Genomic DNA, 13,904 nt, shown 5'->3' on the forward strand with positions numbered 1-13,904 from the left:
AAGAGGATCCGAGGAGCAGAGCAAGCCAAGTGCTGTCTCAGTAATACCTGTTAAGTAATTCAAAACATTGACTTTTGCCTCAAAAATTGGTGGGGTGCTTTCTGAGATCAAGAATCCTTTTGATCTTCCCATGGCATGTTACATAGAATGGCTATAATGGTGTTGTGCTCCTCTGTGACGTGTGAACAGTCAAAGACAGTCAATGCTTCACATCCCAGTGGCTCTAGGAATCACTGGGTTGACAACACTATCTTGGTCCGTTCTGCTTCCTGATATAATAAATCACTGATGTGTTGTGAAATGAAAGGTAGGAAGGCTTTTTAGAGCAAACATGAGTGCTCTAAGTTCCAACAATGTTTTCTCTGGGACCATAGTTTTCCACATATGGACTTCCCAAGCCAGAAAGGAAGCACCAGAGATGACACTTCTGAGTCTTGCTTTAAAATATGCATCCCGTTCTATATATGCCACCAGTTCAAGAAGATTTGGCCTTTCTAGACGATTTTGAAATATTCTTCCAATCCTCCAGGTAAAACGCATTTTGCCATGGCTGATTAAAGAATTGTTCCCAGCATTGATTGTGGTGTTCTCACTGCACAAAAATGATGCTTGCAGAAAAGGGGCTCCACTAAAGAAGGGATAATGGTCTGTTCTCTCAAAAAAAATATCAGTTGTCCTTTTTTCTGTGTCTAATATGTTAGTCAGGAACAAATTCTCTTTAAAGGTAACAGAGGTGACTTTGCCCAATTCAAAGAAAGACCCACCTGATGCAGTAGGTGTATTCTGAAGTCTTAAACAGAAATATATGCAACTGATGCAATGAATGCCCTTCAAGTGAAATTACTTGAAACTGTTGCATGTATCCGATTTGTATGATATTGAGCACCTATGCGTTTATAGTGATTTCCCCCTAAACTAGTAGATTTTGGATACTCTTCTTACCACGGGGTGCTAGAAAGTTAGAAATGGAAAAAACTGTCACTGGGGTTTGGGAAGCTGCGCTGGTGCTTCTCCCGGATGTATGACGTTACTCCACATACCGTTACAACTACCTACCATTACAACGCGACCATTACAACGCATACCATTACAACGCATAGCGCTTTGGGGTGCTGGATAGTGGTAAGTATAATTTACTATTCTAACTCCAGTCCCCGTGGACCCTAGGGAAGGTGTTGGATAGTAAATTATACTTATTCCCTATCCTATAGCGCCCCCCAGCGCAATGCGTTGTAATGGTATGCGTTATAAAAGTCGCGTTGTAATGGTAGTGCGGAGTAACAAATGCGTTGTAACAGGTGCATACCGCTTCTCCCATGGTTGCATTAGGGGAGCTTAACCTCTATGTGTTTCTGAGAAAACAAGGATGAAAGCAAAGTCCGGATGAGGGATTACTGTTGCTGGAAACTAATTTGACCGGTTTATTGGCCGCTACATTGGCCACCAGAAATATAGGACGCTTAGAGATATATTATATTTCTTTACTGCGTTACAATTGATGTGGAGGACTCGGGCCGCCACTTGGGCCACCACCACGAATCTATGAGTGTGGACAGTTGCGGAACATTACAAAATCTACAAGCACACTATATTTATTGCTTGCGGACTCGGGACACCACCGCAAATCTATGAGTTTGGACGGTTGCGGGACACTACAGAACCTACAAGCACACTATATCTATTGCTTGCGATCTTAGGATTGTCTTTAATTTCCTTGACCTTGGAGGACATTGACTCAAGTATACAGGCTGATCGCGCCGGGATTAAAATAGTCAAGCCCTGATGAAGTTCCAGTTGTGGAACGAAACGCGTGGGCTGGTGTCCAACTTCAAAAACAATAAAAGATACTTTGGATATACTTGGAGATTACTGATTGTGTTGTGGTGCATCTTACCTCTTATACAAGTCTGACAACCTGAGTATACATTTTCCTCCAAATCAGGAGCATGGCAAATACAGGGCTCCCACAGGATTTAAGACTCTCATTACCAAAAGCAAAATTCCTGCCAGAGGCAATAGCTATATTTAGAAATTGGCTTTGTCCTTTCTAAGCCAGCAGATGAGATCGTTGTCAGAAAGCAAATATCTTATTACTCGGGATCCAAAGGGAACAATGCACCTTCAGTCACTTACCACCTCCCTCAATGACCACACACAATGAGAATATATATGTATTGATGTGTCATTTCTATACCACAAACCTAGCCAAGAAGGCAGCGGAACAGGGTTAAAGGCAATCAAACAGTAAACGTGTGATAGGAAAGGCAGTAAGTTATTGGATTTTTATTCCATTGTGTTGTAATGTTCTTTAAAAAGGTGTGTCTTCAACTCTTTCATAATTTGGAGCATTGTTGGGGTGGACTGTTTCATTTCATATCTTGGGTGCACATATTTAAAAGGAATGCTGTCTTTTCCATCTGAGGCCCTGTAGTACAAACATGGTAAGGGTAATGTGACAAGAGAAAAAACTGAGACACTGGACACCAACACTTTGACTCATCACTATGCTGGGCACTGATAACTGCAGGTCAAAGTGGGTCTCTAAAGGCATAGGAGAAATCTTAATAATCTGCCAGGAAATTCCTGTCTCTATTTTTAGCAGTGGAAATTATACACCTTAATTGTAGGTCTATGTAACCAACTATCTGTGTTCTCGTACAAAGCTTGCTATTTCTGTAAATGAAGCATAACAAGAAATGAGTAACTTTACATACTTTCATCACCATTTCCCTCCTATTGGTACAACTACCTCAAATCCATATATATGTGCTCTACTGATGACTTTAAGCTTAATTTATACTTGACTCTTGTGTCACTGTAAAAGTAAGGAGCAAACATTAATGCTTAAAGTCAAATGCTCAAAGTAGTTCAAAGTTCATACGTCAACAACTTGATTTTCAGAATATTTCTTTGTATTAACAAACTGTCTTCCAATAAACTCTCTAGGAAGCAACTGAAGTTTGCAAATTTGAAACTCTGCATTCAAGTATGAGGTCTTGGCTGCAGGAACACTGTAGCATTATTTCCTAGTGTGGACACCATGAAACAGGAGGGATGTTTTACCCAATGATCTTGGATAGGCACATCACCTCTAAACAAGAGTGAGAAATTGAATTTGCCATTCGGGCGCCATCCTGTAGTACTTCTCCGCACGTTCAAAGCCTCACACTAAACAGCAGCAACTTTGCAAAGTCTCACACTAAGCAGCTCCAACTGTGAAAACTGCTAGATTTTCTTTCTCTAAAATTAACTTGGCACAAGAAGGTTTGGAGTATTATGCCCCAGTGCCATAAGTGGTAAAGCCATGTCTCCTTACAATCTAATTGTGTCAGATTCCACCTTAAATCTACTGACTTCGATATTGGCTGAAGTGTGCCAAAGTATTCCATGAGAGTGAAAAGTCAGGAACCTTCTTAGAGTAAAATCGGTCACCATATCTTGTCCAGCCAGGTATGATGAAGTCCTAACACTGTGGCTGGAGGCAACCTAATCCACTGTTAACAAGAGCAGATGTGCCCGTCTCTTATTCATGGGCAGTGCTGGAATAGGATTTCCAAACTTGCATTGTTGGGACGTGTCATACCTCCCTTGGAATTCGTCTGAATTGCCAGATGTTTGTATAAACCACTAGTAGAGCAGACTTTCTCACCTATGAGGTCCATTTTTCTTCTAGAAGGTCCAGTGAGATTAAGCGACAGTCTGGAAGTATAAAAGACTTATTTTTTTTGCACTGGATATTTCCATTGAGTCCACAGATGGATGGTCCATGAAGAAAAATGCTTATTTAGGAAAAACCTTATAGTTCATCTATCTTCACTGTCGACAAGATCTTGTACAGGTCGTGATCAAGAACTCTTGCATCCCTGCTTCTAGAAATCACAACAGCAATGGCATTTTATATCAGGAGCAGAGGTTAGCTCCAGGAACTCAAACATGGTAGATGTCTGGATGTTATTTGAAGTTCTGATATTAAGTACCTGCGCCATTTTCCATGTGATTTCAATAAATTAAATGTCATCAGAAGCAAGGATACCAGAAGATTGAGATGTTGTTTATCTAAGGGGAGACACCAGGTCTAGCATTCCCAACTCAGAATCATAAGAAGAAGTATAAACCAGGACTGTTGCATGTGAACAGCCAGTTCACGTTAATGTTTTAGTAGCAGATGAGCAAGAGTAACAGTGTTGTTTCTTTTCAGTGCAGGCAAAAATATTAGAGGTATATTGTTTAGAGTACCAGACAGATATGTATGGTGTCTGGATCCTCAAATAGCAAGGGATATCATGGGAAGTAAAGCAGGAGAAGAAATCACTGGAACTTGCCTTTGACATCAAATGCCCTTTCAAGGTAAAAGAGTCTCTCAATGGCATGCAATTAGTGTTGAGATGTTCATGGTGTTGTCTGCAAGGTTCTTGGTGGTGAAATTGGTCTGAAAAGAAGGTTGTGGCTAAAGGCTGGACTGCAGCAGCCAATGTAAGTGTCCCTTCACCCTTATCTGATAAAGTGGGTGTTCTAAGAGAAAGGAGACTCATTCTGATACGATGAAGCCTACATGGTTCACTCACAATGTTTGAAATTGCCCTTGTTATAGTCACAGTTAGGCAAAAGGTCACTTGGAGTACATGATGCTTCCCTACCGTTCTATAATTGCTAGTAAAATCTTTCAATGCGGGGCATTTTAGAAAAAAGAATGAGCCCATTTTAAACACAAGCTCAAGACACTGAAGAAAAACCAAATTTTTTTTAAAAAAAGTTAGCAGGACCTAGCTCACAATGATGCCATTCCATTAGTATTTTCATCAACTTTTGACAGTTTGAAGAATCTTTACCTAATGAGGCAGGCCAGTTCAGATTTGATTGTTCATTTCAAATTTGACAGAAATTGGTAGAGGTTCAAGAGTTATTAAAGAAAAGAAACAATTTTTGAGGTGTGTGTAATAAATTATTTGCGATCATTCTTGATTTCTAATACAGCAATAACTAATACCCATATTTACTGCTAACTTGGCATGGACACAGTGCTTATGTCAGAATATGCGGCTTGGTGGTTATATGGCTTGGTGTAAATGTTTCAGGTCTTTGCCATTTATTATAAGACAAATCATCCAAAATCCACGCTTGAAAGGATGAATCTTTTGTATAGCTATCCCTTGAAGGTTGTGAACCAGTTTACATGATGGATATGCTAAGATCTCTGTATCAAGAAGGTAGGCCTAGATACAGGTGGCTGCCCTAATCCAATGATGCATTAACAACTGAATAAAAGACATTTTAACTTGGGCAGCCTGTCAGAATGGCAGCAGACTGCCTGGTAGAGGATCTCCCACCCAATCCAGATATTTCTGCCTGCTTGGAGGAGATCGCTTTGGTGAAAGTACTTCCGTCAATATGGTTAGAGTCCTTTTGGCAAAGCTTTGATGCCAGTCGGCTGACATGTCATGGCCCAAATCAGGATTTGTTTCTGAAGTACAAAAAGTTAATAGCACCAATGTGCGGGGCGTTTCCTCCCTGAGCATTGGGCTAATTGACTGTTTTGCCTGCTTGGGTCATCCATGAAAGGAATGAGAGTGCCAGGCAAGAAAAATATGCATTGCAAGACTTGCATCCGAAAGGGTGACCTTTCAGATGATTGACGTAGTGAACCTTTGGTGGGTGGCTGGTTCATAGGTCTCCACAGAAGAGGAAGCTGCGGCCCGCCCATCAGAAACCTGGGGATTCCACTAACTCTAAATGAGACAGGAGAACCGTGATTGTGGTGTGCTGGAAGTCCCAACAATTTAAGGCAGGTAAACTCTAAGTGAGCTGATTCCAAGTCTATGAAGGGAGGAGAGAACTAGAAAAATAGTCCTCATGCTTTACAAATGAAATCAAAAGTGGAGGTGACTATGGAAGCCTGTAACACGGAGAAGATCTGCATATAAACAGGAAATGGACTGGTAACCTAAAACAATCAGAAGGTATTCATGAGTGTGGACAGTTGCGAGAGCAGTGTCATCTCATCCACTTTCTGATCACTAGAGTAAATTATCAAAAGTGGGCATGGTTACTGTTTGTACTCATGTTGAAACTTAACAGTACCTGGGTTATCCTGGGATAAGTACTGAACGGAAAGGCAAAAAAAATGAATAAGTGAAGTAAGAGCCCAAATGAGGCATACAGAAAAGTATGGAAAATACAAGAACTTTCAAACACCACAAAGAGCTGACCTAAATAATGTGTTTCAACTCAATGCACAAACTAGGAGCCCAGTACAGCTTTCGTTCATACAGGAGAGTATTCTATAACTAGGGCTGCCATTCACACCATGCATCACTCACCTTTCATGGCTGCCTCCTCAGACTCCTTGTACATCCCCAAAAAGAAGTAGGTGCAGGCCAGATTCACCCAGACATCAGGGTTACAGGCCTCTTGCTTACTGACAAACGTGAACTCCTATAAGGGAAGAGTGAGTGGCAAAGTAAGACATACCTCTGTGGGAGAAGAGAAGCAGAGAAGGGAAAAAGAAAGGAGAAAACACCCAGATAGAGATAATAAAAAGGGAAACAGAAGAGTGGACACGTGTTATTAACGGATCCAGGGTTCTAGGAAGGCTAATAGACATGGAGTAGCAGGGATGTGCTTTACACTGTACTTCCAGGAGTGGACGAGCATGTGAAGGTTAGAGAGAACAATATCTGGAGTAGTATCCAAGGGTGAAGGGCTATGGTGCGTTAGAAAAGAGAGGAACAGACTTTTGTCAAAAGCATTAGGTGGAGCAGTGTAGGAACATTCATGCTACATGGTGAGTTTAATTTCATAAAATGGGATGTATTTTTGCCCCAAGGACTGAGAAATGGGGTATCTTCCATGAAAGACCCAAGGGAAAGAATCTTGCTCACCTACAAGATGTGTTTAATTTAATAAAATGGGATATATTTTAGCTACAAGAACTGAGAAATGGGGTATCTTCTATTTGGAGACACAAGGAAAAGAAGGGAAAGGGCCTATTTAGAGTTTGGCGGATGCAGGATACCCACCAAAGAGTGGGTGATGTCCCGTTTGCCCTATTTAGAGTCTATAGAACATCTATACATTGTAAATAGGGCAGGTTGAATACATGATGTTTTCTGATGATTGTTCCGCATCTGCCAAATTCTGAATATGGCCCAAAGTCTTAAACGATACCCTGCCTTCAACCGGCAGCCATTGAAAACAATGTAGAAGTAAGGTTATCTGGTTGAACTTTGGAGGCGCAATGATTTTCTTTATATACATTTGTATTGGCATTTCAAACACAACAATCTGTTACATTATGAATATTCCCTGTGGGTATCCCCCACAAGGCGTGCATCAATTATACACTTGCAACTCGTCTTCAACAATTGACTTTGTGCTTTCTCATTCTGCTGTTGTATCGTGTGGATGTACCAATGTATATGTCTGGGCAGGTAAGTAATGCGATTACCAAAGCATAGCCAACAATGTAAAAGTCACTCAAACCAGTCTGGAAATGGACCATACTTCGACAGCGTGATGCTACACTCAAAGTGTAAGGGGAGCGAACTAAGAAGGCAAGGCAGGGACCACTGTGCAGATTGCAAGATTGTGGGGTCAATGCAGATCTTCCAATGAGTTTGTGCAGCTCTGTTAGCTGTAAAACATTTGTTGCGGTGTATGGTTATGCTGCAGACGTGGTGAAGTTATGCATATATGTTAGGGCTTTTGTTTCATGTTTTCACTGCAGATCCCCTCTAGGGCAGTTTGTAATCTTTTTCAACCAGCCAAGAGAATGTGACTGGGAGTTTGTTCCAGGCATTAGCAATTAGGAATTTCATAACCCCCCAGCCTCTTTTCTATGAAACCCTGTGCTTTCGCTAACCAACAATTCTGTGACAGCATTGTAATACTGCTTTATGAGGGGGCCTGAGCTGGCATTCCAATTCATGGCAATATCGTCGATGCCCCCCTACCAGCAGCAGGTCAGCAAATCTCACCTCGGATTTACCGATTTTTGGGGCAGGGCTAGGCCAAAAGTACAGCCATCCACTTTCTTTTAATAACGCCTCTCCACTGTGCTCTTAATGCCAGTGCTGACAACATGCCAAAATGTTCCACTACTGAGCATTCTCACATCATATGGATGAATCCCACCTGTTCCGCATGGCATGTCATACCAGGGTTCATTTTGCTGAGTGCTTTCTGAGTCAAAAATACCCTATGGTATTGGTTGGATTGGATATATAATTGTCCAACGTTTCCATATACTTTCCTGGGGCATTCCAAAGCTTTGGCAGACCTTTTCATGAAGAGGAGTGGGACAATATTGGCTTCTCACCTATCCCTTAACTTGGCCAGAGGTGCCCCTCTCAAACCCAGTAAGGTTTGAGAGGGGCACCCAGGTAATTAGTCTTCAACCACAGCCCATCATGAACAAAGCCTACACGTATCCATGTGTCTGCTGCTCTCAGTCTGTAATACCCCATAGCATGTGCACACCTGCTGTCATGCCCTGTACTGAAAAGATTAACCTAGAGGGAGTCCAGTGTCTCCATTAAAGAGTAAAACATTATTAGAACCAAATCTCAAACAGATCCCCTACTGTATCTTGCCCCACCTGCTACCAGCCCTTTTGGTTCTTTGTTGCTGTGGAACTGTACATGTGTCAATATGTAGGAAGTTGTCTCTTTATATGGTATACCGAAAAGAGGTACACTGTGCAAAGAGTCCAGGTATTCCCTCACAAGCCAACAGGAGCTTGCTCTATCAATCCCAAGGTGCTCTTTAAGGGGGTAGTGTGGTCAAGCAGCCTTAGGGTTATCAGAGAGGAGTTTTAGACATCTGCTGCACACACACACACAGCCAATAAATGATACACACGACTCAATAAGGAGATCCAGACCAATTTATAAAAATAACAATTACCTTTATATAACTTTAGGCACCAAGATCATCAAACTCAGGTAAGTACTTTTTAAAATAGCAGGCCTGAAGGAAAGAAGTTTTTGATACTCTAATCTGCACTTGAAACACTCTGCTGCATTTTTCTTACTAGTTTAAAATCTGCTGCATACGTGCAACTTAACAACGCCTAACGGGACCCTTACCCAGGACTTCAAATGAGTAGGGAGCAAATTCCAAGGCAGCACCAGCAGGTCACCTCAGGAGGCACAGGGGCGTCCAGGTGCAGGGGTGTTTTTTTCAGCATCAGGTGACTTTGATACTTTAAATCGCAATTGAAGCTCTTCGTGGTAATGTTAACCTATGGAGGTAAAACATGTATTGCATATGGGCACTCAACAGCAACTTACGGGGCCAATCTTCTGGACTTAAAGTGAGAATAGGGCAATGTCCAAGGCAGTACCCACTGTCCACTTCGGACAGCACTGTGGTGCAGAAGTGCCTTACAGTGTTGGCTGCCCCATTCAAGTTTATGGAGATCAGTCTGTCAGCAAAGAGGCTGCAGGTTCGGACTGGGGGACCAGTTGGGCTGAACCAACAGGGATAGGCTCAACTCTTGCGAGGCTCGTGGACAGGAGGGGGGAGGGTTTTGGTACACCTTAAGCCCTGTTCTTCAGGGGCGAGAGGTCCCTTTAGATGTTGGATTTTCATAACCGGGAGCACTTATGGTACAGGGAGCCAGCAAACAAAGGCGACAGGCAGCGCTGGAAAGTCCACAGTGGGCATGTCCATGGTGAGCTTTGTCTTTGGAGGGCCGGGGGACCACGCTGGCACCATTGGCCCACTTCAGCAGGGGCTAGGAAGTGTGGGTGCAGTGGTGCTTTGCGGCGTCTGCTTTTTGTGATGCCGGAGTCTCACAGTCTTCTTTGGCAGGCCTGCAGGATGCAGGGACGCAGCTAGGCTGCTCCACAGGAGTCCCTGGTGCTTTGTTGAAGGCAGGCAGGCCTCCCATGCCTTGGAGGCTGGGGCAACTGCAGGATGAGATGATTTTTGGCACACTCGGTCGGGAACAGCAGACAGGCTAGCAGGTCTGGCGCTCAGTCAGTTGCTTCTTCCACAGTCTGTGCTTCTGTGGCTCTTAAGTTTTTCTGTAGGTTGGCAGAAATGTGCTTTCCTGGTGCCAGGGCGCTCCTAACTACTGAATTTAGGGGTGTTAGGTGAGTATAGGGTAGTAGCCAATGGGCTACTTACCGCTGGGGTAACTGCGCCCCATATAGGACCACTTACTGGGCGAAGTGGGCATAACCCTGTCCCAGAGAACCTAAATTTGCCACCACTGAGATGGTCACTTCGGAAAAGTTGCATCCACTTCAGGTAGCCAGTTAAGGGGTGGTGCTTGCCTGAGGGTGGACCCGCATGTCTTGCCTAGCTAATTTCCCTGCCTGTCCAGGTGCCAAAGGGCTCTGTACAAAGGGAGTCTGCTTCCTCTCCTGTGAGAGAAGCCAGATTTGCATACCAAAGGCAGTGGGCCTCTTTGAAGCTCCCCTTGGAATGCTAATCCACAGGTCATCCTGTGGGCAGGGGTGCAAAGCCCAAGCAGGCTTGGTTTATGGCCCACTGAGAGCACAGGCCTTCACCCTTGTGGATCAGAAACCCGTCTCTGGTGGCAGGCTGGCGAAAACCAATCAGTGAGCACACCAGTAACTGGCAGGTTTTCAGGGGGCATCTCTAAGAGGCTCTCAGTGTGCATGCATCACTAAATCAGAAACTGGAATCAGTGTGGGTTTAATAATATGAGATGTTTGATACCAAACATCCCTATTTTCAATGAAGCCATCATGTAGCTGGGGAACTCACTTTCACCAGTGTCCAGCGCATGCTTTAAAATGGCTTCCCTGATCACTTGTACTGGCAGTAATGGAACGGACTAGCACAGGGGTATTTATGCTCCTGCAGTTATGCCCTCACATGTAGTATAGTGTACACTGCCTTGCGGCGGTAATGCCTGCTGTAGGGGTGACTTACATATACCGAATCCAGTGTCTGCAGGCATGGCACACAGGCTGTGTGCCATGTCGTATTTTCAAGTTTGTCTGCACCAAGACATGAAGCCTGCCGTGGAAAATTGCAGGAGCTTGGAGAGGGGTCCCTTAGGGTGGCATAATTCGTGTTGCAGTCCTTAGGGACCCTCTTTAGTACCTCAGGCCCTAGGTACTAGGGGCACCCTTTACTAGAGACTTGCAGAGGATACTGAAGGTATTGCTTATTGGGTAAACAATTGCAAATTTTTGGGAAAGAAATCTGGCACTGGGGACTTGGTTAGCAGGAATCCACACTTCCAGTCGAAATCACATCATATACCTGGCAAAAAGTGGGCATGACCATGTACAAAAAGGGCACTTTCCTACTCAGTAGGATAATCAATTGGACTTCAGAGGCATATGGGCACCTTGCCCCGGGTTCTCTGCAGAGTTGCGATATAAATTCTACATGTGGCAGGGAACACTATAACTTGGCAATGGGGTGTGGCCGTCTCAGCATCAGTAATCCTCTGTCGGCATGCAGCTCTTCAAAAGGTTTTTATAGATTTCACCCACCCAGCCATTTAGCAATCTACTGTGTCTGAGCCACCACACCTCAGGAAAGCTCTCAAGACCTGGCTCTTTGGCTGAACGGATCTGCGTATCCCTCCCCCCGCAGTGCATTGAGACCCTCACAGGTGAGTAGCACGTTTACAATTCCCTGATTGATTGATTGATTGATTGATCACATAGTACATCTCAAAGTCTGGAATTCCCATGTCCCGTGACCAACCTGCCATTTAATTGATCATAGCACAACTCTTTGTGTCTCTCTGGGTTTCATATTAAGTCTACTAAAAGGCTGCTGATGTCTTTCTAGCGGAAGATTAGCAAAATAATACAAGGAGCATGGTAGGATCACCATTTTGATTAGGAATATGCGTTCTACTAATATGAGTGGCAGTGTCTTCCGAGAGGCTTCCAAGAGGCTACTTGCTACTTGCAACCATAAGGCCATGTGGAGGCCTAAGGTTAATGTAAATGTAAATGTAAATGTAGGATACTTGTAAAGCGCACAGCTGCACCGGGGCGTCCCTGCACTGTATAACGCTGTGGAACCCTTCCTGGCTCTCCCTGTGAGATGCCCCTCCTGGGCACCCCCAAGGTGAAGCCAGGCATCCCAGTGTTGTAGGGGCCGTTGTGGAGATTAAGCAAGCTATTGCCCAGAGTTGCAGCGTTGGACCCCATGATTAGTGTAGGCACCGAGGCAAGAATTATCGAGTCCGCAGACAAATGAGCCCAAGACCCTGCCGCGTCAGGAATTGAACCCTGGTCCCAGGCCAGACCTCTGCATCAGGGTCTGCCGCTCTAACCATTGAGCCACACTCCTGCCAAATCTTAAATTGTTGGAAGTTTTTATACTTTCGGCAAAAAAAAAAAAGAGATAGTAATATGGGCTTCTAATGTTAGGCATCCTTGCCTAGAGCCTTCAACTGTACACAGCAGCAATATGTAACTCATTCACTTTGCCTAAAAATAATTGTAACTGTGATTTATGTGCAGAAGGAGTACATTAAAAATCTATTCTGGACAGAAAGATGGCAACATGTTGTTTTAATGTAGCAGGTGTAGAAATACTTTTTCCATATAACCAAATTCATTAGATTAGTTATCCTAATAATGCCTCCTGTATAGAACACATTTTTGCACCATATTTATTTTAAGTATACTTTCTCAGTGAAATGTAAACAACATTTTCCAAAGTGAGAATGGTGTAGATGTGCAGTCCCGACCCTCTCCTTCCTTACCCACAATGCCTTTGCGACTATTGCTGGTAATTTGTTAGAAAACTATTTTAAACTCCTCAGCGGTTGGGCCAACTCCTCCTTGTGGGTAAACTGGTACTATGTTGAGTGTGCTGTTTTTTTTGGTTGTATTTTTGATCAAGGTGATAGTTTTGAACATCCAAGTGGAAAGAAAACCACTTATGCACAGTTGCTTGTATTTTTATTTTATTATGCGCATAGTTTGGCAGATTGTCCTGCATTTTTTTCATACTAAGTTTGTTGCATACAATTCTGTTATGCAGCCAACAAATGTTTCACCCCTTACAGTGCCTGTATTGTAGTGGCTTTCTCAAGGCTTTTTGAAAAAAGATCTCACATCGTGGTTCTGAAAGCAAGAAACTGGTGTGGGAGCACACTGCTTCACCTCCCAGCAGAGACGCCCCTACTGCGATCCAAGAATACGGCAGCCTGCTCAGCAACCCCAAATAATTTTGCCTAATCTCTGCTGAAGACGGATAATAATCCAGAAACACGTGCCAGAGGTGGCCAGCACTAATCGAAATTTGCCTAGCTTATGTAACGGTAAGTTTCAATTCTATTAAGGACACGGAGGCGAGGATTATGCTATATCTTCCTTCGCTTTATTAACATAAAGACTCCACAGCAGTTTAGGAAAATATATATAACAGTGAACAAAAAAATGCTTTAATGTCTAAAGCATTTGACGGAACGTTTAACAGCTCAAAACAACAACTCCCAAGAGTCTCTTATATATTGCCAGTCCATAGTCCTTCCAAACTGTCCATCACCGCTATAAAACCGGCCTTCTCTTCCTCTTCCTCCTCTTTCTTTGCGCAGATCACGCATACACCTCATTGATCCTGCTTAGCACCCTCGTTGCCTGTCGAAAAAAAGGGGACAGCGTAAGCGAGGTGGCCCAGGAATGCAACAATAAGGCGAGGAACATTCAGTGACTAATACAGTACAGACAACGTAAAGGAAAACGCTTTACTTACTGCCATACGGGTGGGTAGAGAAACCACTGTGTAGCCTGGGTGGGATAATCCTCGCCTCCGTGTCCTTAATAGAATTGAAACTTACCGTTACATAAGCTAGGCAAATTTCGATTCTATGTCAGGACCGGAGGCTTCAGATTATGCTAGTTCAAAGCTTACTTACCACCAACTGGGCCAAATCCACCACGGGCTTAAAATAAAAC

General features: G+C 43.5%; 1 protein-coding gene across 2 annotated transcripts in view; it reads right to left on the reverse strand.

The window, feature by feature from the left end:
- Window positions 1–13,904, reverse strand: part of IFT56 (intraflagellar transport 56) — a 331,504-nt gene that overhangs the window by 231,789 nt on the left and 85,811 nt on the right. For both annotated transcript variants that reach the window (XM_086958844.1, XM_086958852.1), the window contains exon 4: window positions 6,318–6,432. In XM_086958844.1, the coding sequence (XP_086814970.1) occupies window positions 6,318–6,432 (115 nt within the window). The remainder of the gene's footprint in view (window positions 1–6,317; window positions 6,433–13,904) is intronic.

Source organism: Lissotriton vulgaris, chromosome 1_1, assembly GCF_964263255.1.
Source record: "Lissotriton vulgaris chromosome 1_1, aLisVul1.2, whole genome shotgun sequence".
NCBI lineage: Eukaryota > Metazoa > Chordata > Amphibia > Caudata > Salamandridae > Lissotriton > Lissotriton vulgaris.